This window comes from Nycticebus coucang, chromosome 9 (assembly GCF_027406575.1).
Source record: "Nycticebus coucang isolate mNycCou1 chromosome 9, mNycCou1.pri, whole genome shotgun sequence".
NCBI classification, from domain to species: domain Eukaryota; kingdom Metazoa; phylum Chordata; class Mammalia; order Primates; family Lorisidae; genus Nycticebus; species Nycticebus coucang.
In genome coordinates, this window is record NC_069788.1 from 87,799,953 (window position 1) to 87,827,446 (window position 27,494).

At 37.5% G+C, this 27,494-nt stretch overlaps 1 protein-coding gene across 3 annotated transcripts in view; it reads left to right on the forward strand.

Moving 5' to 3' along the window:
- The window catches only part of ATG2B (autophagy related 2B), a 94,822-nt gene extending 67,755 nt beyond the window's left edge, over positions 1-27,067 (forward strand). The window contains exons 33-42 of one of the 3 annotated variants that reach the window (XM_053602598.1): positions 59-253; positions 896-997; positions 13,400-13,478; positions 13,783-13,990; positions 16,985-17,054; positions 17,407-17,489; positions 18,217-18,338; positions 18,579-18,733; positions 19,344-19,493; positions 21,674-27,067. In XM_053602598.1, coding sequence (XP_053458573.1) covers positions 59-253; positions 896-997; positions 13,400-13,478; positions 13,783-13,990; positions 16,985-17,054; positions 17,407-17,489; positions 18,217-18,338; positions 18,579-18,733; positions 19,344-19,493; positions 21,674-21,904 — 1,395 coding nt within the window. In that variant the 3' untranslated portion in view covers positions 21,905-27,067. Of the gene's footprint in view, positions 1-58; positions 254-895; positions 998-13,399; positions 13,479-13,782; positions 13,991-16,984; positions 17,055-17,406; positions 17,568-17,637; positions 18,196-18,216; positions 18,339-18,578; positions 18,734-19,343; positions 19,494-21,673 lie in introns of those variants that run through there. The other 2 variants (XM_053602599.1, XR_008382480.1) reach the window with 2 other exon arrangements.
- Positions 27,068-27,494: the final 427 nt, after the last annotated feature.

Genomic DNA, 27,494 nt, shown 5'->3' on the forward strand with positions numbered 1-27,494 from the left:
GTGTAAATCTAATTTAAATGTAAGGATTACTCTGTGTTCCTTCTCTTTATGTATAAAGGTAAAGTTTCAGCATGAAGTCTACCCGCCATGCAAACCAGAATTTGATTCCAGCCTCTTGGAACACCCAGTCTCCCGGCAGGTGTTCATTGTTCAGGATCTGGAAATTCGAGATCGTCTGGCAACATCACAAATGAATAAATTTTTGTACCTGTACTGCAGTAAAGAAATGCCTCGAAAAGCTCATTCCAACATGGTAAAATTTAAAACCTCATTTGTTGTTGTATTAGTTTTGGAAAAGTGTTTTTATTATATCTACCTGCAGGAGAATTAGAGTGGGGAAATTTACTGAACATTTTTTCTCATTGTAATATGAAAAATCCTTTTAAGTATGCTGTTTAAAGTTTTATGTTTAAAAAATTAGTTCACATGCCACTTCTAGGGTCCAGTAACTATAACTGCCAAGAAGTCAGAAGTCTATAGAGACCTATGCAAAATATTGACTATTGGAGAAAGTATTCCAATTTTTAACACTTTTTAAATTTTACTGAGGTTGAAGAACTTTGGAGGTTCTTCTAGAAGCTGACTATGGAATGTGGACATAAGAATTAGCTTCAGGGGCTAAAGTAAACTCCTTTGAGCCTGCAAGTACATAATCTATTTGAATTTTTTTCTCTAAAGAGAATCTATATCTTTCATCAGATTCTTGAAGGGATGTATGACCCCCAAAAGTTGGATTCAGGCTTTTAAGGATAAGAGGGTAAACAATTCTATTTTTTTTTTTACTCATAGGATAGGCATATTTTTTTTCCTTTGTTTTATTTGTTTCTCATTTTTAATGAGAACAAGATCATTATATTATTGGAAAAAAAATATGTTTCTCTTTATTGTCTTAAAGTTGACAGTGAAAGCCTTGCACGTGCGTCCAGAGTCTGGCAGGTCACCACAGGAGTGCTGCTTGAGAGTCTCACTGATGCCGCTCCGCCTCAATATTGACCAGGTTTGTGGTGTGAGCATGATTGGCGCCATTGTAGTTAGTTACATACTCCACTCAGAAGAAGGGAATTATTATCATGTTTATTACTGTTGGACCTTTATGGAAGTTATATAATTAAATCAGGCTTCTGATAAAGAACAGGCCAAATTCATTAGATGTTTAGAATCTGAGCTCTTGGTGAGTGAACTTTTTTTTTTAATTGTGTGTTTTAAAAACCTTTATGTATGTTACATTTCACCCACACACATACACACTCACACATGGGAGTAAATACATTGGATAGAGGCAGAAATTAGTACAGCCAGGTAAAGGGTAGGATTGCTCAAATTCATAGTCACAGAGCTCTCTAAAGGAGCTGAAGGTCAACATTTGTTTTTTTTTTTTTAATCATTCAAAAAACAATTTAGTAGTCTTTGGGGTTCACGTTGGATTCCATTACATGTATATACTAGGTAGTGGTGACACCTGGGCTTTTGTACCCATCACCCAAATAGTACACATTATACTCCATAGTATACATTGTACCCCTATTCTAGCAAGCATCCCATTAGACTCTTCTGGGCTTTCTTTGACCCAAAGAACTGTTTAAGACTTAGTTGATGCCACTTCCAGAAACTTTATTTGAGATATAAAAAAAAAATATATGCTTTATGGTAGTACATGTCTAGTGTACTGGCAAAGAACATGGATTTGAAGCAGATCTGGGCTCCAGTCTTAGTTCTGTAACTTTTATTAGTTTTGCACTTTTTGGTTTGTTTGTTTTTTCTAGACAGTCTCACTCTGTTGTCTGGGCTAGAGTGCCATGGTCTCAACTTAGCTCACAGCAACCTCAAACTCCTGGCTCAAGCAATCCTCCCAGCTCAGTCTCCCAAATAAATAGGATTATAGGTGTACTAGCACACCCAGCTAATTTTTCTTTTTCTTTCTTTTTTTTTTTTTTTAAAATATTTTTGATTTTTAAAGTAGAGACAAGGTCTTGCTTTGCTTATACTGGTCTTGAACTCCTGAGCTCAGGCAGTCTTCCCATGTTGGCCTCCTAGAATGCTAGGATTACAGGTGTGAGCCACTATGCTGGTCTTCAATTTTCTTTAGTAGAGTTTTTAAATATTTGATATAATTTCTTATTCAGAACTATAAAACATTATGATTTTGAAATGGGAAAATATTAATCTTAGAGAAAACAGAAATAAATTTTATAACTACATAGAGGAACTACGGGAAATAATTCCCTAGTCATAAAACCTATGAAAACAAAGTCACTCTGCAAAGATGTGAGGTACAGTGAGGTATATTACCTAACCAAAAAATCCTTTATAGTTTGCATCTTCTAAGATTGACATACCATATTTTAATATAGTAAATGATCATCTGAGTAGAAACCCAAATATTTTTGTCTGTTTTTTGTTGCGAAAAATAAATTAACCAATGAATAATCATTGAGAAACATTTTTCTTACCAAGCACATACCAATCTGTTCATTTTAGTTGAATCATAGACATCGTATGACAGCAATGTATTGTTTTCTCGTCTTTTTAAAAAGCTGCATTGCTGTTTGAAGTTAAATGCAGTTGCCTCCAAAGTTCAGCATTCCCAGAGGGTAAGCAATAAAAAAGGCAGAGATGGAATGAGTCCCACCTGGGGGGTAAATGGATAGTAGAGGTCATAGGCAGTTTGAGATCTGAAATATGAAGGGAATCAGATTTCCTGGCTTTTGTAGTATAGTGTTCATTTGACAACTTTACTGCCTGCAGATCTATGCTGGGAAGATGCATTAGTTAATTTAAAACCTGCCTTGTCCCAGGTTCTGTACTAGGATGCTGGGGATGCAAAGATGAATAAAACATCTGTGTTCTCAAAGATCCCTATATAGTGGGGAAGGCTGACATAAACAGATTATTTTTTTTTTTTAGTTTATTTTCTTTTTAATTATTAAATCATAGCTGTGTACATTAATGCAATCATGGGGCACCATACACTGGTTTTATATACCATTTGACATATTTTCATCACACTGGTTAACATAGCCTTCCTGGCATTTTCTTAGTTACTGTGTTAAGACATTTATACTCTACATTTAGTAAGTTTCACATGTACCCTTGTAAGATGCACCGTAGGTGTGATCCCACTAATCACCCTCCCTTCACCCATCCTCTCCCCCCCTTTCTCTCCCCTGTCCCCATATTCTTAGGTTATAAGTGGGTTATAGCTTTCATACAAAAGCCATAAATTAGTTTCATAGTAGGGCTGAGTACATTGGATACTTTTTCTTTCATTCTTGAGATACTTCACTAAGAAGAATATGTTCCAGCTCCATCCATGTAAACATGAAAGAGGTAAAGTCTCCATCTTTCTTTAAGGCTGCACAATATTCCATGGTGTACATATACCACAATTTTTTTTTTTTTTTTTTTGTGGGTTTTGGCCGGGGCTGGGTTTGAACCTGCCACCTCCGGCATATGGGACTGGCGCCCTACCACTTTGAGCCACAGGCGCCACCCAATACACCACAATTTATTAATCCATTCGTGGATCGATGGGCACTTGGGGTTCTTCCATGACTTAGCATTATGAATTGGGCTGCAATAAACATTCTGGTACAAATATCTTAGTTATAATGTGATTTTTAGTCTTCTGGGTATATACTTAGTAGAGGAATTATAGGATTGAATGGCAGGTCTATTTTTAGATCTCTAAGTGTTCTCCAAACAGCTTTCCAAAAGGAATGTATTAATTTGCATTCCCACCAGCAGTGTAGAAGTGTTCCCTTTTCTCCACATCCACACCAACATCTCTGGTCTTGGGATTTTGTGATATGGGCTAATCTTACTGGAGTTAGATGATATCTCAAAGTAGTTCCGATTTGCATTTCTCTGATGATTAAGGATGATGAGCATTTTTTCATATGTCTGTAGGCTATGCACCTGTCTTCTTTTTTTTTTGTAGAGGCAGAGTCACTGTACTGCCCTCGGGTAGAGTGCCGTGGCGTCACACAGCTCACAGCAACCTCTAACTCTTGGGCTTACGTGATTCTCTTGCCTCAGCCTCCCGAGCAGCTGGGACTACAGGCGCCCGCCACAACGCCCGGCTATTTTTTTTTTGTTGCAGTTTGGCCGGGGCCGGGTTTGAACCCGCCACCCTCAGCATATGGGGCCGGCGCCATACTCACTGAGCCACAGGCGCTGCCCCTGCACCTGTCTTCTTCAGAGAAGTTTCCCTTCAAGTCCCTTGCTCAACCTGAGATGGGATCACTTGTTCTTTTCTTGCTAATACATTTGAGTTCTCTGTGGATTCTAGTTATTAAACCTTTGTTTGAGACATAACCTGCAAATATCTTCTCCCCTTCTGAGGGCTGTCTGCTTGCTTTACTTACTGTGTTCGTGGCTGTGCAGAACCTTTTTAGTTTGATCAGGTCCCAGTAGTGTATTTTTGATGCAGCTTCAATTGCCTGGGGGGTCCTCCTCATAAAATATTCGCCCAGACCGATTTCTTCAAGAGTTTTCCCTGCACTCTCTTCTAGTATTTTTATAGTTTCATGTCTTAAGTTTAAATCTTTAATCTACTGAGAGTCTGTCTTAGTTAATGGTGAAAGGTGTGAGTCCAGCTTCAGTCTTCTACAGGTCGCCAGCCAGTTCACCCAGCACCATTTGTTAAATAGGGAATCATTTCCCCACTGAATGTTTTTAAATGGCTTGTCAAAGATCAAATAACGGTAAGTAGCTGGGTTCATCTCTTGGTTCTCTATTCTGTTCCAGACATCTACCTCTCTGTTTTTGTGCCAGTACCATGCTGTTTTGATCACTATTGATTTATAGTATAGTCTGAGGTCTGGTAGCGTGATTCCTCCTGCTTTGTTTTTATTTCTGAGTAATGTTTTGGCTATTCGAGGTTTTTTCTGATTCCATATAAAACGAAGTATTATTTTTTCAAGATTTTTAAAGTATGACCGTGGAGCTTTAATAGGGATTTCATTAAAATTGTATATTACTTTGGGTAGTATGGACATTTTAACAGTGTTGATTCTTCCCAGCCATAAGCATGGTATGTTTTTCCATTTGTTAACATTTTCAGCTATTTCTTTTCTTAGAGTTTCATAGTTCTCTTTATAGAGATCTTTCACGTCTTTGTTAGATAAACTCCCGAATATTTCATCTTCTTTGGCACTATTGTGAATGGAATAGAGTCGTTGACTGTTTTTTCAGTTTGACTATTGTTGGTATATATAAAGGCTAGCGATTTATGGATATTGATTTTGTAGCCTGAGATGCTGCTGTATTCCTTTATCAATTCTAAGAGTTTTGTAGTAGAATCCCTGGTGTTTTCCAGATATACTATCATATCATCTGCCAAGAGTGAAAGTTTGATCTCTTCTGACCTTATATACCCCTGATAGCCTTTTCTTTCCTAATTGCGATGGCGAAAACTTCCATTACAATATTAAAGAGCAGTGAGACAATGGGCAACCTTGTCTGGTTCTGATCTGAGTGGAAATGATTTCAATTTAACTCCATTCAACACGATATTGACTGTGGGTTTACGGTAGATGGCCTCTATCAGTTTAAGAAATGTCCCTTCTATACCTATTTTCTTCAGTGTTCTGATCATGAAGGGATGCTGGATATTATCAAAAGCATTTTCTATATCAATTGAGAGAATCATATGGTCTTCGTTTTTTAATTTGTTTATGTGCTCAATTATATTTATAGATTTACGTATATTGAACCAGCCTTGAGACCCTAGGATAAAACCGACTTGGTCATGATGTATAATTTGTTTGATGTGTTGCTGGATTCCGTTTGTTAGGATCTTGTTGAATATTTTTGCATCTATATTCATTAGTGATATTGGTCTATAATTTTCTTTTCTTGTTGGGTCTTTTCCTGGTTTGGGGATCAGGGTGATGTTTGCTTCATAGAATGTGTTGGGTAGCATTCCTTCTTTTTCTACATTTTGGAAGAGGTTTAGTAGTATAGGTACTAGTTCTTCTTTAAAGGTTTGGTAGAATTCTGACGTGAAGCCATCTGTTCCTGGACTTTTCTTTTTAGGGAGGTTTTGTATGATTGATGCTATTTCAGAACTTGATATTGGCCTGTTCAATATTTCTACTTGATTCTGGCTAAGTCTTGGAAGGTGACGTGCTTCCAAGTATTAGTCAATTTCCTTCAGATATTTATATTTCTTTTTTTTTTTTTTTTTTTTTTTTTTAGTGTTAATTTTTTTATTCGGATTTTTTTTTTTACTCTAAAGACTTAGAAAACTATGAGCATTTTTACGTAAAGATCAAAAGAAGCTGCTCCATGACACAGGTGGCAAATTACCATCATTAACCGCACATATCATCATGTGGACATAATCTTCCTATTGGAAGATTTATTTTAATGAAAATATTACATTAACATATAAGTCTCCAACTGCTGGAATCTATTACAAGTTAAAATTAGCGTTATAAAGTCAAAACAAAATAGTCTGTATTAGATTTCTTTATTTCTTTTCAGTTTTAATGTCAGTATCACCAAGTAAACTATATATTATCATCACAAAAGACTATTTTAAATTTATAAGCCTTCCCCCTTGTAGTTCAACTTGAATGTAATAGTAAGAATTTCTGGATAGAAATGTGAATTTAAATACTTAAGGAACAGATAATACGGTTTTTCTTTATATAAAAGTTTAGATTTCTCATTTATACCCTTTCAAAGAGGAAATCTGACAATGAAATGGTCCGTTCAGCCTGAAAGAGGCTAAGTGAAAACTTAAAAATAATTTCTTTGCAATCATAAAATGTTTTGGTATGTATCAGGACACAGATTAATCAGACAGCTCAACAAGTCATCAAATGAAAACAATGAAAGAAATGATGGAAACAATGAAGGAAATTGCTAATAAAGTGGAAAATAACCAAAAGGAAATCCAAAAACAGAATCAAATAAGAGATGAACGATATGAAGAATATAAAAAGGATATAGCAGACCTGAAGGAACTGAAACAGTCAATTAGGGAACTTAAAGATACAATGGAAAGTATCAGCAACAGGTTAGACCATGCAGAAGAAAGAATTTCAGAGGTAGAAGACAAAGTTCTTGAGATAACTCAGACAGTAAAAGAGGCAGAAAAGAAGAGAGAGAAAGCAGAACGTTCACTGTCAGAATTATGGGACTTTATGAAGCGTTCCAACATACGAGTTATAGGAATTCCAGAAGGGGAAGAAGAATGCCCCAGAGGAATGGAAGCCATACTAGAGAATATTATAAAAGAAAATTTCCCAAACATCACCAAAGAGTCTGACACACTGCTTTCAGAGGGATATCGGACCCCAGGTCGCCTCAACTCTAACCGAGCTTCTCCAAGACACATTGTGATGAACCTGTCCAAAGTCAAGACAAAAGAAAAGATTCTGCAAGCTGCCAGGAGTAAGCGCCAGTTGACCTACAGGGGCAAATCCATCAGAGTGACCGCAGACTTCTCTAATGAAACTTTCCAAGCAAGAAGACAATGGTCATCTACCTTTAATCTACTTAAACAGAACAATTTTCAGCCCAGAATTCTGTACCCTGCTAAGCTAAGCTTCAGAATTGATGGAGAAATCAAATCATTTACGGATATACAAACATTGAGGAAATTCGCCACAACAAGAGATATTTATATTTCTGAGAATAAATTTCTTGTAATATTCATTAAGGATTTTTTGAATTTCTGAGGAGTCTGCTGTTATTTTGTCTTTGTAATTTCTGATTGATAACATTAGAGATTTTACTCTTTTTTTCATGGTTAGGTTAGCCAAAGGTTTATCTATTTTATTGACCTTTTCAAAAAAAACCCAACTTTTTGATTTATTGATCTGTTGTATAATCCTTTTGTTTTCAATTTCATTTAATTCTGCTCTAATTTTGGTTATTTCTTTTCTTCTACTGTGTTTGGGGTTAGAATGTTCTTCCTTTTTCAGTTGCTTGAGATGTCCCATTAAATTGTTAACTTCCTCTCTTTCTGTTCTCTTGAGGAAGGCTTGCAGGGCTATAAATTTCCCTCTTAGGACTGCCTTTGCGATATCCCAGAGGTTCTGATAGTTCATGTCTTCATTGTCGTTTTGTTCCAAAAATTTGGCAATTTCCTTCTTAATCTCACCTCTGACCCAGCTATCATTCAGCATAAGGTTATTTAACTTCCATGTTTTTGTATGAGTATGCAGATTCCTGTTTTTACTGAGTTCAACTTTTATTCCATGGCAGTCCGAGAAGATTCGAGGAATAATTTCTATTCCTTTAAATTTACTGAGGTTAGACTTGTGACCTAAGATGTGATCGATTTTGGAGTATGTTCTGTGGGCTGATGAGAAGTATTCAGTTTTGTTTGGATGAAATATTCTGTAGATGTCTATTAAATCCAAACTGTGGATGGTTGGATTTAAATCTAAAATTTCTTTGCTCAGCTTCTTCTTGGAGGATCTATCCAACACTGCCAAAGGAGTGAAAATCTCTGACTGTTATAGAGCTGGAGGATCAAGTTGCTCATGTCTGTTAGAGTTTCTCTTATAAATTGAGCATTCTGGTTGGGTGCATGAATATTAATAAATGAAATTTCATCATTTGAGTATTACCTTTAACAAATATGAAGTGACCATTCTTCTTTCCTTATTTTGTTGGTTTAAAGCCTATTGTATCTGCAAATAGAATTGCAACACTTGCTTTTTTCTGATTTCCATTTGCCTGAAATATGGATGACCATCCTTTCACCCTGAGTCTATATTTATCTTTTAAGGTAAGATGAGATTCTTATATGCAGCAAATATCTGGCCTGACTTTTTGTATCCAGTCAGCCAACCTTTACCTCTTTAGGAGACAGTTTAAGCCATTCACATTAATGGAGAATATTGATAAGTCTGGTAAAATTTTGGGTATCGAGTTTTTCGAAAATCCTGTGGACAGTTTTAATCCTTCCGCCACTGTGGAAGTTGGAGTTTGATCAAAAGTTTCTGAGTGAGTTTACTTTTGTGGTAGAGGATTGGGCTGGTCATTATGGAGGATAGGTCTGAGAATATCCTGAAGAACTGGTTTGGTTATGGCAAATTTCTTCAACATATGAATGTCATTAAAGTATTTAATTTCTCCATCATAAACAAAACTCCATTTCGCTGGATACAGGATCCGGAGTTGAAAGTTATTTTGCTTTAGGAGGTTAAAAGTTGATGACCACCCTCACCAGAGAGATCTGCAGTCATTCTAATATTCTTCCCATTGTAGGTAATGAATTTCTTACGTCTGTCTGCTTTCAAAATTTTCTCCTCCATGTTAACTTTAGTGAAGTTAATTATGATATGCCTGGGGGACGTCTTATTCGGATTGAGTTGTGCTGGGGTTCTGAAACTGTCTGCTATCTGAATTTCAGAATCTCTTGGCATGTCTTGAAAATTCTCTTTCATAATTTCATGGAGAAGAGCCTCTGTGCCTAGTGAGGCCACTTTATCACTCTCAGGGATTCCAATGAGGTGGATATTAGTCTTCGAATTATCCCAGAGCTCTCTGAGAGAATGATGCGTTTTTGCTCTCCATTTCTCTTCCTCTTTGAGAGTTTGGGAGCGTTCAAAGGCTTTGTCTTCAGTGTCAGAAATCCTTTCTTCTGCTTGCTCCACTCTGTTACTGAGGGATTCTACTGTATTTTTCAGATCTTTGAGTGCTGCAAATTCTTGCTTCAATGTGTCAGAATCTTTGGTGATCTTGTCTTTAGGTTTGTTGAATTCTTGAGACAACTTTTGAATTTCTCCTCGAATTTCCAATCCCCACTTTTCCTCCATTCTATTAATGTTGTTTGCAATCCAAACTCTGAACTCGATTTCTGACATCTCGGCCATCCATTTATGAATGGGATCTTCGGTTACATCTGCCATATCTTTCCTTGAGGGGGTAGTTCTACTCTGGTTATTCATGTTACCAGAGTTTTTCTGCTGATTTTGCCCCATGATTATTTTACGCCGTTTGACTAGATGAGTGGATAAAGAAATGTTTGGTTCCGGGCTCCAGGAATAGTGATTAACCAGCTGTTTGCCCAAAAGCTGAGACTGGTATCTGTACCTTTTCCCCTGGAGTTTTGCTAAGGATCCGTACAGTGCTACTGCCTGAGAAACTGGGGACCTGCTTGGTGTGGTGGGGCTAAGTGGCTGTGTCTTGTTTTCAGCTGGTCTTTTTCCGACCCTAGTGAATCAGTTACTCTGGGTTGAAGTCTCAGCTGTGGAGAAATAGTAGCAATTAAGTCACCTCACCCCCTACATGCTGCAATTGGAAAAGGAAAATCAAACCTTCTTACAACCACACACCCAGGGTACCACTTGGATAGTCCTCGGGCAATTGGCCCAGTTCAGGAGGTCTCCAATTGTCTCATGAGCACCTGTCTCAGGTGGGAGAGTTTATTTATTTATTTATTTTATTTTTTTTTTTTTTTGTAGAGACAGAGTCTCACTGTACCGCCCTCAGGTAGAGTGCCGTGGCGTCACACGGCTCACAGCAACCTCTTAACTCTTGGGCTTATGCGATTCTCTTGCCTCAGCCTCCCGAGCAGCTGGGACTACAGGCGCCCGCCACAACGCCCGGCTATTTTTTGGTTGCAGTTTGGCCGGGGCTGGGTTTGAACCCACCACCCTCGGCATATGGGGCTGGCGCCCTACTCACTGAGCCACAGGCGCCGCCCTCAGGTGGGAGAGTTTAAAAGGTCTCTGGCACCTAGATCACAGGGGTCTGCTGACAACTCAACTCAAATATGACTTGCTGTCGTGCTCAGTGGGGTCAGGAGGACCCACCCAGCAAATAGATAGTCTGGGAAGGTTGATGTCTCCTTCCCCACCTTGCACCTCTGTCAAACCCAGTCACTGATAACCTCGCAGGGCTGTGACCCAGTTACCTCAAATGAGCAGATACTCCAGGGGCTTCCACTTGCTTGACTCACAGGGAGATCTGTGTCTCCTCAGCCAGGCCGCTGCTCTCTGCCATTATCCGGCAGGGGGAGGTGGTGCTTGATGGAGGCTGGGGGTGTTCACTCAGTTCTAGCCCCGCCCCTGATTGATGTTACTGACAGAACAGAAGAACTTTGCAGAATTTGTTTCTGTCCCAGCTAAATTTCCCTGCAGAAGAGAAGCTGTTTTGAGTTCACAGAACCTGTGCCTCAGGCCGTCTGTGCTGTTGTCCGGTCTCGGCTATAGTTTGTATTTGCAGCACAGTTAGTTGTCAGTTCCAGCCTCCTGCCCTCCTTTGTCTTGGCTAATGATCACCTGTGGGCCAGTACATCCCAGGCTGAGTAAAGCAGTCCTTTGTGTCAGGCCCACCCTGGGAATCTGCCTGCTGTTCCACACGGCACCCAGCTGGTACCGTCTCGGGCAAACCCTTTACTCACAGGGCCTGTGTTTCAGTCCCAGATCTGTTCTGCCAGTGGCTGCCACTGGAGAAAATGCCCAGCCTCCTCTGGTTGCCCAGAGAGACAAGGGGTGTGACTCCAGAATATCCAGGGGTGAGCCCTATTGTTGCCAAAAATGGCTGCTGCTCTGCGCCTCGGGGCACTGCCACTCTTTTGTGGTTCCCTCTCAGCCGACCATCCCCTCCTCACTCCCGTGCCACAGAATTAGCACTGACCAGCAGCAGTCCATGCCCTGTCCACACCTCTTGAGAAAATACCCAATAATCTGGGTATTAAGCCTCCTGGAGGACAGGCTTCCAGACCTCAGAGTGTGGGGTGGGTACTGGGAGCTCAGAACTGCAGGTATAGAATATATACAGTTTTATACAGTTTTATGCCTGGCAGGAGAGTGCCATTGCACCCTAAAAGGGGAAGTAGGTCCAGTTTTTAGAGGGTCTCTCCCGTGGAGTATAGTGGGAGGACTTTTGAACTCTGCTCGTTTGTTTATGGGGTACTCCGAGCTGTTCTCATGGGGGAGGGGACTCCCGTCTGCTTTGCAATGGATTTTGTACCTTTTGTTTATATCTTCAGGGTCGCAGCTTGCCTCAGCAGGGTTCATGTGCATTCTTCAACCTCCTCTCTTGGCGCAGTTCTAATCCGCCAGATTACTTGCTAAATTTCTGTCCTTTAACTCTCCTTCTGGACGGGAGCCTCTGTGAATAGCTGGCTTCAGTCAGCCATCTTGCCTCTGCCCCAGCTTTTTTTTTAAGAGACAAAGTCTCACTCTGTCACCCTGAGTAGATTGCTATGGTGTCATACCTCACAGCAACCTGAAACTCTTGAGCTCAAGTGATCCTCTTGCCTCAGCTTTCTGACGAGCTGGGACTACAGGTGCTGGCCACCATGTCCAGCTAGTTTTTCTCTTGTATTTATTCATTTATTTATTTATTTATTTTGGAGACAGTGTCTCACTATGTCACCCTCGGTAAAGTGCCGTGGCATGATAGCTGACAGCAACCTCAAACTCTTGGGCTTAAATGATTCTTTTGCTTCAGCCTCCCAAGTAGCTGGTACTATAGGTGCCTGCCACAATGCCCAGCTATTTTTTTGTTGCAGTTGTCATTGCTGTTTAGCTCGTCCACGTGCCATGTTACCAAGTACATGCAGCTCATGTGCCTCATTTATACTTCTGATCAATGTGACCAGCAGACCATCACATCTTTGGGATTGTTAGTCTGCCTGACAAATATTTTGACCCCTATATTGCATTTTGGCACAGTATTAATGTTTTATATTAATTTAGGATTTTTTTAAATGGAAGAAAAGATTCAGAAAAATCAGGGTCAGGCATTTAATTTTTGTGTCCTCTCCTGTGTATTTGTGGGTTTAAGTGAGGTAGGCAAAATGAAGCTACCAATAATGGGCAAATAATGACGTGTGTATAGTATCAAGACAGAGCCATAAGTTTTTTGTTTATAATTATATAATTTCAAGGAGACCACACCGAATATTCCATGATATTCAAAATTAAATGAAGTGTTAGACAATAAAACATAGCATTAAAAGTAGAAATAAGTCATTAAGAGCTTTCAAGGGGCATCAATATCCAGTATATGCTCCCTGCTAATATTGTTAGTAATATCACTACCAAGTTACAATGAGAGTTAATGCCAAGTAAAAACAAGAGTCCTGTTTCTAAGAAAACAAAAATTTACTTAGGTTATAAATCCTTTCTCGCTTTATAATTTTTAATTTCTGTTTCTCAGTTTTCATATTTATAAATTAATTTCCTCATAGGATATGAGAATTAGCAGGGATGTACACGTGTGTGTGTGTGTGTGTGTGTGTGTGTGTGAGAGAGAGAATAGGAATAATTCCTGACACAGAGTAAGGATTCAATAAATTATACTTATATTTAAATAATAGGTAAAATATGAGAGTTAGTATAGTTTAGTAGAGTTTGTTTCCTTGTTTTAAAAAAATAGATGACATCTGTTTCCTTTTAATTATAATTACATCTCTCAATTTTAGGATGCTTTGTTCTTCTTGAAGGATTTCTTCACAAGTCTTTCTACAGAAGTAGAACTTCTAACAACTCCAGATCCAGAAGGTATTAAATATGAGTAGTGTGAAAGCCTGTGTCAGATACTTGGATTGGTTATGATTGTTAGGAGGTTTTTTAAAGACTACTTAAAACCTTCATTCTTATTTATATAAATATATTCTGGTTTGTTAATTTATGCAAATGTAGTTTATGTAAAATAACAGTTTAAAAGGTGAAAGCAAATTTTCTTTGTAATAGAAATTGTATTTTGAGTAAATGAAATATAGCAAAACAAGTTAAATCAAAATTGGTTTACATGGGTTCTCTAAAGATGCATACTTAATTTTAAATGTACACATTACAATTTCAGTTAAAAAGTCTCCTGGAGCTGATGTCACCTGCAGTTTGCCAAGGCATTTGAGTATCTCAAAGGAGCCAAATCTGGTTATTTCTTTCCCTGGGCCAAAACAACCTTCCCAAAATGATAGTGCCAGTTCAGTGGAAGTCGTTAATGGGGTAGGGGAGAAGGACTTCTCTGCTGAAGAAGCATCATTTAGTGATCAACCTGTGTTTTTTAGGTAAATAAATTAATAATAAATTAATTTTGATGACAAGTTATTTTGCAAATTGTTCTCTAATGTGTATGTATACTGGTATTAATGAGGTTACATCAGCTTTCTTTGCACTGCCAAACAACTAACTTGGTGTGTTTATTTGTATGTGATCCCTTCCTAACTTGTACCCTTCATTTATCCATCATAACCTGGGTTTAGGATTCATCTTTCTTTTGATTCTGCAGCAGGAATTTCCTTTTTTCTCCCAGCTTCCTCCTTTTCTTTTCCCTTATGTTCCCCTCTTCCTCATCACTGTTATGGTGTATTTATTTTTACCTCCCATTTCCCAAAACATCATGTCGTCCCTTTTTCCCTTACATACCTCAACTTGGGCGTTCCTGCCTTTTCCTTTATAGGACTTTTTTTTGTCTAGTTTTCTCCATCTGTCCTTCTCCATCACAATTATCTTTCCTCACCCTTCTATCCCTGGCTAAGTGGACACTATTGGGAAACCCAGGTCTCTTTTGCTGCTGCAGTCTACTGTAACCACTGTCCAAATTGCTCAGCCAGCTGGAACATAGCACACTGGATTTATCCCTTATTTGCAGACCCATTCATTTTTCTAATTTGTCTTTCCCAACCCTTGATGGTAGGGATGGCACTTTGGCACTAGTGGAAGGAGAAGGGATAGTTGGGCAAAGCCCCCTTATTATGAGGTACATTTAGCTGCCTTCTCCGATTTTCTGTACCCCTGCTGTGCCCTGGACATCTAGGGTTCCCTATTTCTCTTTGTCTCTTCCTCCAGTTTCTGAGGTTAAACTTCAGATATGGCCCAAAGTAGTCAGTATTACTATTTGAAAGTTTTGCCATGTTTTAAATATCTTGTAATGAAAATAGGAAAATAGAAAATTAGAATTGGAGTAGATGATCTCTGGTGGTTCTAAATCTTTCTATCACAAAAGAAGAACCCACCTGTTTTATTAATTTCACACTGATATTTTACTGAAAATGTTTTCTATCAACAAATTGTGAGCCAGGTGCAGTTGCTCATGCCTGTAATCCTAGCACTCTGGGAGGCCAAGGCTGGTGGATTGCCTGAACTCAGGCATTCAAGACCCCATCTCTGAAAATAGCCAGCTGTTGTGGCTGGCACCTATAGTTCCAGCTACTTGGGAGACTGAAGCAAGAGGATCACTTGAGCCCAAGAGTTTTGAGGTTGCTGTGAGATGTGACACCATGGCACTCTACCAAGGGTGACAACGTGAGACTCTTGTCTCAAAAAACAAAACAAAACTGTGTATCTTAAGTGATAATTTGAATTCTTATTTTATATTAATCACATGTAAACTATCAATTTTGTTTTTATAAACATGGGGCTGAAAGCAAGAAATTTGACCTTATTGAGTAGGGTTACTTAGCTTAAAAAATTACTCAAGCCGTACTTCTTAGGTTTATTTTTTTATTAGACTATTTAAGATATTGATAATAGCTTATATATCTTTATTTCTATTCTCAAAATTTCCCAGAGAGTTTATGATGTTGAGTTGTAATAATAATATAGTCCAAATTCTGCACCTTACAGATAAAGTAATGCCCAGAGAGGTGAGATGACTTGCTCAAGACCACTTAATTAGTGACCGAGCCAGGACTTATTCCCAATCCAAAAAGTCAAGTGCATTTTTCAGTTGTCATAATAGTACCCCTCCCCACCATAAACATTCATTCTACAAATGCTTATTGAGCACTTCCTATATTCCAGGTTTGGTCTAGGCATAGGGAACAAAATAGAGAAAAATCTTTACTTACTAGAGTTTATAAATTGAACTTACAAACAGTTAAAATAAATGGTTTGTCCTAATATTTGTGCCATGGAGACAGAAAGAGTGGGAAGGGAAGAGGGGGCTGTTGAGAAGGTATTGAGTATTCAGAGGATAAGGGATCACCTGAGATCCCAGGCGTCTTGTACAGCATTTCCTTCCATTTTATTGTAAGTAAAGTGGGCTTTTGTGGGTAGCTTAGGATATAACCACCAACATTACATCTGTGTTTCAGATTCTGGACATTTAGTTTATGTGGCTTTTGAAGCCAGTTTGATGTGTACTGTAAGTGTATATATAGTCAGCCTTTCATATCCATGAGTTCCACATCTGAGATTCAACCAACTGTGGTTGAAAATCTTTCAAAACTATTTAGAAAAAAAAAAAAAAGATAACGTAACAATGAAAATACAAATAAAAATATAACTACTATTTATATAGCATTTACATTGCATTAGGTATTATAAGTAATCTAGAAATTATGTAAAGTATATGGGAGGATCACCTGTGGGTTATGTGCAAACACTATGCCATTTTATGAAAGGGATGTGAACATTAAGGAGTTTGATATCCAGGAGGTCCTAGAACCAGTCCTCTTTGGATACCAAGGGACAACTATATAATTTCATTCTCATACAGTTCCCAATATTTGTTGATTTTTTTTTTTTGCCAGCATTAATTTTAAGAATTCTGACCAAAATGCACCCATGTAGGTGGCATTTTAAGCATTTATGATGAAGGTATTGAGGAGCAGCACGTTTAAGTGACTTGCCCAGGATTGCATCCCATTGATAAAGCTGGGATTCATGCCCAGGTTTTCTGACTCTACTACTTTTCTTTTTTTTTTTCTTGGTAATGATTATCTGGCTTATCTTGAGGTTGCTTTTACTATTTGTTCTTAGTATGGACTGAGAATATATACCAGAATAAATTTTTCTAAAAGTAAATGTCATTTCATAAACTAAGTAAAGGTTTTTGGGAGATGTAAATATAATAACATGATTTATAAGATGATTAATATCTGTTTACTCAGTTATCTTACATTAAGATAGAGCTGAAAAATATTCTCTTATTTAGTCCTTAAGATATTCTCATTTTGTGGTTTTATTTTTATTTTCCAATTGAACAAATTAATTTGTATCTAATTTTAACTATTAGTAATTTTAAATGTAAATAACTTTCCTTCTTTCTTTATCTTCAGAGAATTTAGATTCACATCCGAAGTTCCTATTCGACTTGATTATCATGGCAAACACGTATCAATGGATCAGGTTTGGAAACTACACAAATATACTCTATAAAACATTTCATTTCTTTTTCTAATTAATTCAAGTTTTTTTTTTTAACTATGCTCTGTCATAGTTTATATATATATAATATATATATATATTTGAAATTAAATGCAAAGCTTTCAAATTTTAATTGTTTTTAGAGTAAACATCAAGTACCATGAGTAAAATTTGGTATAAATTTATATATATTATCTTATAAATATTTTTGCTGTAAATATTTTAAGTGTTTTAATGCCAACAATTATCATTGCTTTGACTTTCAAATTAATAATTATTTTAAATGTTGAGTCTCTTAATTTACAGATGAATCTGGCCTTTGTTAATTTTAAAGGGTACATTAGCTGGGATTTTGATTGGTCTGGCTCAGTTAAACTGCTCTGAACTCAAGCTGAAGAGGCTTTTCTATCGGCATGGGTAAGTCGATTTGTTATATGAAGATTTAAGGTGAAGTTAGTTTACAACAAATTAAAAACTGATTTTTTTTTTTTAACTGTGTACATCTAGCAAGAAAAACCATGAAATAAATAACTCCAACCATAAAACTGATTTTTTTTTTTTTTAGCAAGCATACATAACTTAATTTTACAGTATTATTTGCAGAGAGCTCATTTTTAGAGGTTCCTTACTGATTAGGTGCTAATTTTTATTATGAGAGATTAGAAATAGTTTGAAGAGAATAGTATTTTTTTTAAAAAAAACTTCAGTTTTAATAATTTCCTAAAGTTTGCAAATTAGCTTATTCAGTAAAAAGACTGGAAATTCCTGAGGTTGTGGTGGTTCTTAGCAATTAGTGGCAATTTATAGACTTTGGATTAATTCTGTGCCAGAGCCTTATGTGTTCAAGAAATAAGAATAGTGGAAAAAAAACATATTTATATACATTCCCAAAGCCTTGTAGAAATTGTTAACTTTATAATTGGATGGTATGTATATTATGTATAATATACAGAGAAATTCAGATTAGGAGTTAAATGATTTGTGTTTTTTTTTTAATTTAAAAACTATTTAGCTCTTCTACGAGCATCTGTAATATTTGTCCTTGTGAGTTATAAATTTTCTCTTACATTAAAAAAACTCCTCAAATTATTTAAGTTTATAAATGTATTTCTGCTTCGTATACACTAATAGTCATTTGCTCTAGTTTGTTAGGTGTTGACAAATTGTTCTCATATGCAATCACCGAATGGCTTAATGACATTAAGAAGAATCAGCTACCAGGCATATTGGGAGGTGTTGGGCCTATGCATTCACTAGTACAATTAGGTAAGTTTTGTTTTTTAAATCAAAAGAGAAATTATTTTTCTAGATCAGTGATTCTTAACTTTCTTAGGGTTGTAGATGCCTTTGACAGTCTATATGAGGACTACCAGTGAAGAAAACCTATATGCCGTATTTATCCACACCTAACAAAACTTTGCCTCAGTTTTAAACCTCAGCATTAAAATGATAGCAGAGATCTGCACTCCAGCACTCATGTTGATTTCTTCATGTTGACTATTCTAGTGCAAGGCCTAAAGGACTTGGTCTGGTTACCAATAGAGCAGTACCGGAAGGATGGCCGCATTGTCAGAGGATTTCAGAGAGGTGCTGCTTCCTTTGGTACCTCGACAGCAATGGCTGCGCTGGAACTCACAAACAGAATGGTTCAAACAATACAGGTATCTTTCCTTAGACTGCCTAAATCTAGACAGAGAGGAAGAGCTATTGTAAAACAGGTTATTTTGTTTTTAAAACAATATTCTGAAAATACACAAAATGTCAAGAGTAGATACTTTATTTGCAGTGATTTAATATTATGCCCATTTTATTGCTTAAATGTCCAATGTTAAATAATAAATAAAATAAAGCAGTGGAATGCAGTGTCAGATTTGTTTCCCTTTTTAGGTTACCTATAACCATTAAGTTAGCAGAGGATTTATTTCACATTTGCATGAAAATATAGCTAAATTTAAAGAAAGCATTATAGATTTGACAGTTGTGGTATTAAGTCTTAAGCTTCATGGGCTGACATGGTAATGTTGAGTGTTCTCAGCAGGCAAAGGAAAGGCTAAACAAGTCAGCCTAATCTTAGGTATCAGTTTTCAACTTACACTTTAATGTCCTTGTTACAAAAGTCATAAGTTCTTACTGTGAAGAATTCAAACACATCAAAGTGTCTGTGTTAGGGCATGTGAGTTCCTCTTCTTCATCCCTGTAGGAAGTGCACTCTGGGTGCTTAATTCTGAGACTTTGTTCTAATTCATTTCTTGCCTTTGACAAATGATCCAGGCAGCAGCAGAGACTGCTTATGACATGGTTTCTCCCGGTACCCTTTCTATCGAGCCCAAGAAGACCAAAAGATTTCCTCATCACCGGCTAGCCCACCAGCCAGTAGACCTGAGGGAAGGTGTGGCCAAGGCCTACAGTGTTGTGAAAGAGGTAATTGAATACTTGAGTGGACAAGTCAGGACCTGTCTGTGTGCTTCCCAGCTTTCACCTAAAGGGCATCCAATGGTTTTAGTTTGTTCCAAAGAAAACCCTGAAAGTGCAGAAGTGGGAACTGCCACCAATAACACATGCATGTATCTGTGTGGGGCGAGAGAAAAGGACTGGGTTGTGACCAAGTAGATAGACTGAAGTTCTTTCTTTACACACAGAAGCATGCAGGGAATGATAGAAACACACCTGTGTACTCACTGTCTAGATTTAACACTTATTTGTAATTTGTTTACCTCAGATTTGTTTAAGAAATAGAACTTTTCGTGTGAATCTCCCACCTTTCCATCCTGAAGGTGACACATACTTTTTCTGTACTTACTGGGTCTTGTGCTGATGTCTCAGCTAGTCTCAAGCTTCTGACCTCAAGTGATCTTCCTGCCTTGGCCTCCTGTGTAACAGGGAGGCCCTGCACTTGGCTCTAATTCTGTTTGGTCAGTCAGGTAATTGTAAGGGTAGCAGTAGTTATCTAGGAGTTATTTATTGAATACTTATTATTGTCCAAGCTCTGTCAAGCTCTTGAGATAAATAATTTTATTTAATTCTAACATTCACCTTAGAAGGAAAGCCATATTTTATTCCCCATTTAAATGACTTATCCAAGGTCACATAGTTAAGTGATAGAGCCGAGATATGAATTTACTTCTATTGTCTGCAAACTTGATGGTGTTAGTCATTATAATAAAACTAATACCTGTTTGTTGGTGCTGGGGTAAGGAGGAAGGAGATGATGCAGGGAAATGAATAAATTATAAACACTTTCTTCATTGTATTCATGGTTTCTCTTATTGGTTGTTGTCTTCTAGATAATTTTTAAAGTAGCATTTGTATTTCTTTTAGGTTCTCTGGACTTTTTTTACCCCTTGATAGTATTACATATTTTTGCCTGCTGCTCTGGGTAGAAATGATACTCTTAGTTAGCTTGCAGAAATTGTGGCTAGATTCTAGGTTAGAACAAGGTCCTTGTGATATCTAGAATTAAAGAATACATGTGAACTTTCAAAAAAAACAGGGCAGCGCCTGTGTCTCAGTGAGTAGGGCGCCAGCTCCATATACCATGGTGGCAGGTTCAAACCCGGCCCTGGCCAAACTGCAACAACAACAAAAAATAGCCAGGGTGTTGTGGCAGGTGACTGTAGTCCCAGCTACTTGGGAGGGTAAGGCAAGTGAATCGCCTAAGCCCAAGAGCAGGAGGTTGCTGTGAACTGTGACATCATGGCACTCTACGGAGCATGACAAAGTAAGGCTCTGTCTCTTAAAAAAAAGGAACAAAGTCCTTGATTTCCCCTGAGAACACAAAGTTTGTTTTTACTGTCCCTATCGCTGATGCTATCACAAGGGAACATTGCTTCGTGTCCCCTGGGGATTTCTGAGTTAGATAAGTGGTAGAGATTTGAAAGCCAGGTGACTTTTTACCATATTGGCTTGATTTGCACATTTATATTATATATTCAGCTTCAAAGCTTAGCAATCATGATTATTTTAATGTTATATAGTTACAGAAAAACTCGAAAATGCTACTGAAGTTTTTTTCTAAATGATTCTAGTTACTAAACACGCTACTGCTTTTTGTTCTCAGAATTTTCAATTTAATCCAATAAACTGTTCTATTGAGTTTTTTATCTTAACTGAATGTTACACAATTATTTTTTTCTAATACATAGCCAGTAATTTAAGACAAGTTAAATAATTTTCTAGAGGTTAGTAGAATTTATTTTTTTGGTGTTGTATCAAAGGGAGCTATCACCATATTTCTTCAATGAGTGAATTTAAAAAGCTTTATTTGCTAAGTTCATTTTAACTGGAGTTGATTAATAGTGCCAGCAAAGCTATTTGTGGATCATTAAGTATTTCTGTAAGCTTTCCTGTGTGAAATTGTAGTGTAGCTACATTTTCCACACATCAGTGTCACAATAAAATTCTAAATTGTAATCATTGCCTCTTTCCCATAATTAGAATTTTGTCATAAAAATAATCATCCTGGGTTATTTCAAAAGCACAGTGTTTTTAATCTAGTTAATAAAAATAATGGTGATGGACTGTACTAAAAGTATGTATTATATGATAATATAGAGAGTTTCCTGACCAGTAACTTCACCCCTCTCGCTCACACTCCTCTTCAGGGAATCACAGACACGGCTCAGACCATCTATGAAACAGCAGCTCGTGAACATGAGAGCAGAGGGGTCACTGGTGCTGTGGGTGAAGTTCTGCGCCAGATTCCTCCAGCAGTGGTGAAACCTCTAATTGTTGCCACGGAAGCAACATCAAATGTGTTAGGTGGCATGAGAAACCAAATTAGACCAGATGTCCGACAAGATGAATCACAGAAATGGCGCCATGGGGAAGACTGATGTCTCAAACAAGACGATGAAGATGATCAGAGTATGATCAGCGGATAGGGAGAATAGTGTCTCATTGTAGCTTTAGAGGAAACTCATGTAATTTTATTGTGCTCATCTCAGGAACAAAAGCGTTTTTAGTTAAATAATTTAATGTCAAAACAACATGCAACCAAAAACTTCTGACATTTTAGGGCTAGTTTGGTACTTGCCTGTAGAAATGTTTGGTGGCTAGTGTCAAAGGTCCTTATAGCATTTCCTGCCAAGTTAATGGAATGCTCACTTTTATTAAGATGACTATACTTCTTCTTGTTACATATGTCATTGGAAGCCTCCTGTTAACACTATTTGTGTAGCTCTATAGAGTTGATTTTTCTCAAGGTTTAAAAAGAATTACAGCTTCAAAACTTTCATTCAGAATGAGAGACAAAGCCACAGGGAAGAAAAACAAATAGGATTTTCAATTTAAATATCATTGTGGAGAAAATAACCTCCTGCACTTGAGAACAGCATTATTTCCATACTCAGAAAATCCTTCTGTGAGGATTTGAGAAAGTGAATGTCACAGACATGTTCTGTTGTGTTGCACTTTATCCCATATATATATATATGTGTGTGTGTGTGTGTATGTTTAGGTTAACACGAGTCATGTGTTATAATCTTTATGTAATTTACAGTTATACAAAATATAAAGAGGAGTAAACTCATCTGAAAGTTTTTGGCAAAAGAAAGTAACCTAAATGTAATAGCTTCTTTATTTTAAGTGTAAGTGAAAATGTGCATTCTCTAGTTAACTGGGGCCCTTATAATCATTTGTATGTTCAATTTTAAGCAAGAATAGTGCGAGCTTGTCAGAAATGTGGAAGGGGACATTGCAAGTGTTTTTTACCTCTTCTGAAATTAAATAAAAATTCTCTAAATATGCCCTATTCAACTATTTTGACGTACCATTTTTACTTGGTTAACAGTGTACATTTTGGATAACCTGTGAGGAATGAATAAAGTATTTTTATTTAAAGGTAAAATTGTTTTATGCTTCCATGAATATTTTGCTTTCCTTAGAGCATAGTCATAGGTATAATATTATAATACATCCGCAGATATTTGAGAATTCTTTGTCAAAATTGATTTAGGTTAATATCAAGTAAATAATCAGTCATTCCTAACCCCTGACTTTAGATTAATCTAGCAGGAAGGAAATGTTGAACTTTGTATTTATCCACTGTACAAAGGTGCATGGTATGATTTTTCATTTTCTTTTTTTTTTTTTTTGTTTTGTAGAGACAGAGTCTCACTTTATGGCCCCCGGTAGAGTGCCGTGGCCTCACACAGCTCACAGCAATCTCCAACTCCTGGGCTTAAATGATTCTCTTGCCTCAGCCTCCCGAGTAGCTGGGACTACAGGCACCCGCCCGGCTATTTTTTGGTTGCAGTTTGGCCGGGGCCAGGTTTGAACCCGCCACCCTCGGTATATGGGGCCGGCGCCTTACCTACTGAGCCACAGGCGCCTCCCGACTTTTCATTTTCTAATGGTGAATTTCATAAAGGTGAATTTGGATTTCAGAACTGCATTTCAGTTTGGGGTTTGGAAAATGAAGTTAAATCAATTTCATTCTTAGAATTTTCTAAGCAAGTAAGCAATGTAAACAAAAACCCCAACCATGGGTTTATGAGATTTTATGGAAGTGGAGTTATATAGCTTTTAATTTTTGTTTTCTTTCCTTTTTACTACTGAAAAACTTAGTAAGATCATGCTTAGAGCAACCGCCTGTTTAAGTATCATGTTACTTTGTTACTTGGGTCCTATTAAATGGAGTTCACATAGAGGTGGTCCTGACTAAACACTAACAGGTAATAACACTGTCGTCATGAAGGTTCCTCCTGCTTCTGGGGCATAGTCTGACTACCCTGTTCATTGACTCCTGTATTCTCCTTTTGTTTTTACAATGAAATATGCTGTGTGTGTTACTTGTTTATGATTAATCAAACTGAAAAACACTTTATCAAACTTAAAAATCTCAACTCTCTTTTAAATGTGCCTTTGATACTTAAGTTCAATTATCTGTGGTATATAGAGAGTAATTATCTTCTTCTTTGTCATAATGGAGTTGTGAATGGATGGACCCATTTGTTAAAACAAATTAAGTTTATAAATCTCATTTAACATACATCTTTATAATGTGATCTCCATGGTTCTTTCTCTGCTCTGCCTTCCTATCCCTGCTGTTGGATGGAGTCATCACTTGGAAACAGAAACTTTGTGTCTCAAAAAGATTTATTCTCAAGGGTCTATTCAGCCAAGATACTCTTTACTTTAGATGATTGTGAGAACTTATCTATATTTGAGCATTTCTACATTATTAAATATCCTTAATTTTTTTTTTTTTTTCAGTGTCTTTCCAAACATTTTTGTTGCAATAGCACAGTAAAAAGAGTGTTGGGAGGAATCGTTGGGTTGCCAGATCTGTGACTCATGACTTGGCCAAGACACCTAAGTTCTTTCTCTAAGCCTCAGTGACCCTCTGGACTTCTTACAGCAAAGCTCAGTGGGGACTTTCTGATGTTAGGCCGTGGGTATATGAAGATGGTGGAATGTGATACAGTGCTCTGTAGAGTGCCCCAGACCTGTGATGCCTCAGATGGGTGGGATTGTTGACTGAGAGCAGCCAGGGGCTACTTTAGATCTGGGATCTCTTAAAGTCACATTTCTGTTCTGCCACAGTGACTGCGTGGTTGGATTTTGATGACTGGAGTAGACTGGGCAAGTCCCCTTGTTGCTACATTGAGTCCACATAGTTCATCTCCCCTAGGGGTCCAGTAAGCAAGCTTGATCGAGATCTGCCAATGAGTTTCAGAATCCCAAAGGGTTATCAACATGTGGAAATCACTTTACATCACAAATAAATAGGTAGCCTGGCCATAGTGATGTCTTCCTCTTGAATAGGGCTGATTTGGAACCTCTAGTTTTCCCTCCTGTCTTCCCCTAGACTGCTGAACATTGCCTAGTAGGATAGATAGATGTTCCTTCTAGACACCATAGCAATAGACTTCTGTTTGGGTACAATTTGTATTCTCACTTAAGCATGAATATTTGACATCAATATTTTTATAAGGTAAAATTCACTTTAAGAAAAACAATTTTTCCAAGTAGCAGGGCGCCTAGGAAGGCAAAATCCTGAAAAAAGTGTTCCCTGTTTCCTGTCCACGTGTTGCTTTTCAAAGCCATAGAAAATCTTTTAAGAGAATTACTTTTTAATCATCTCCCTTAAGAACTGTATTCTGTAGGTTTAGGGCCTTTGTTCAGTTTCAAAAAGTCCAAACAGCTGTGTCTGCTCACACAGAGGTTGCCTGACCCCAGATATCTTGCAGTTTGGGTCCTGTGCACCGTGTAGACCCTCACCAGAGGGGAGAAAGAACAGAGAGGCGGAGTTGAATTTTAAAGCAGTGATTTTAAATGAGGAATCCATAACTCCCCTAAACAGCTTCAGGATTAACTTAATTGTCTTAACATTAATTTAAATTTTATATAGGTAAAAAGCTGTGTGACTTGGCTTAAGAGAAATCACTCAAATTTGCTTTGCTTCAGTGTTCTTGGCTAATAAGAACCTAACGCAAGGATAATTCCTCAGAATAGTGGGGATGTATGGGACTCTGAGCTGCTCTCCCCTGGGTCCTCTCCCTTCCTCCGGCCCTACTGAAGACATCAGACAAAATGTCTATCAAGTTATTTAAGTTCCTTGAAAGGAACTGTGCAAACACAAAGTAATATTCTTTTGTATCTGCAGATGCATCAACTGGACATACCAGTTGGTATCAGAATAAATCAAATATAAATTTTTGAGTCTTACGTTAAAAAGGAAAGTTAAATATATAGTGTATAGATAATGATGGAAATTTCTCTTTCCTTATCAGGAAATCATATTTTTGTTTACTGGAAGATATAGTCACTTTTTTCATATAAGAATAATAGTGCTTTCATGCCAACTTATTTTTATCTCAACATTTTCAGGATCATTCTAGGCACCTTGCTTCCTTTAATAGACCTTACATGCACAGTTGCAAATCAGCCAGTTTTGAAGTATTTTCTTTTCATCACAGCAACTGCAAGTGAGAGGTAGAAAAAGCATTCCAACACACTGCCATTAACATGATAGGCTTTTCTGAGGATGAGAAATTTAAGTTTTTTTTTTTTCAGTTTTTGGCCGGGGCTGGGCTTGAACCCACTACCTCCGGCATATGGGGTCAGCGCCCAACCCTTTGAGCCACAGGCACTGCCTGAGAAATTTAAGTTTCAATAATTTACATTTTGAAATGTCAGCAGTGTTTGTAAAGTAGGTGTTAGAGGTGTATGTTGGCCTCCTCAGCTATTGTTGGCCCTTGCCTTCAAGCATGTTTCACAGTAAACAACAGAGTGCTGTGTGCTGTCTTTCAAGAGATTATAAATGATAGCTGGCTCAAGGATGTCTCTCACTTCCTGGGTGGTTGAAATAGCAGCCCCTCCCTTTAAAAAAATTGTTTACTTCACTGTTTCACATGTATTTTGTATATATGAAAGGGCAGCTTCCAATTTCTAGTTCAATGTCCTGCATTGTTTGTATAACTTGCTGGTCACACAGGACTATTTGCTTTTTCACTGAGAAATTTGATAGGGGTGTCTAGTTCGCCTTTATGTTGATTCATCCTGACTTAGTTTAGATAATCAAATTTATCTCACTGCAAATAAAAGAGCATATATGTATACATTGACTGTTTTCTAATTTTCCTAATTATGGCAATTATGGATGTGAATAGTTTAAGAATACTGATGCTGTACAGGTATTTTTGTGGAAATGTAACTTGTTAGTGACTAAAATATGAAATTAAGAGTACTCTTGAAGAAAATTAAAATATTTACTCTTTGAATTTTGCCTTAAACCCTACTGTTTTTCACCAAGAACTGTTCCCACTGCCTGTATGAAATACTTTCTTGGGGTGGGGGTCGGGGGGTAGGTATGTGTAAGACCCTGTTAATGGGAAATAATGTTCTTTGTACTTCTGATGACAACTCTTGGGTCTGTCTACTTCCATTTTCTGAGATATACAATGTCTGTAATATTAAAATCTGCTACTCCCCTTTTGGGTATTAATCACACTGTTATCTGTACAATGCACTTGTGACAGATACATTTCAAATACTTGATAAAGCAAAAGTGGTTTGCCTCTCCCAGTCCTGGCCATAAAAGCAGTCACCGTGATCTCTCTCTCCCCCTCTCCCCCACCCTCTGGCCCAAATTCTGTTGGTCAAAATTCAGTCACATGGTCACAGCCAGCTTCAAGGGAACCTGAAAAATGGAGTCTACCTGTGTGCTGAGGAACCTTGAATACCTAGCCTGATTGTGCTACCTCCAGCCTATAACCAGCCACTTTAGAAATCTTGAATATAAGAATGTCTGACCCCAGATCCATGTTCTTACATACTCTGTGTGAATTACAATCATCCGCACTCAAGATAATTTGTTGTTACCAGAGATAGGATTTTTTTTTTCCTCCTGGGCTTGTTTATATTCCTGAAAACAGTTAATATATAGAGCCCACAAATTACATTCAGCAAACATTTGCTGGG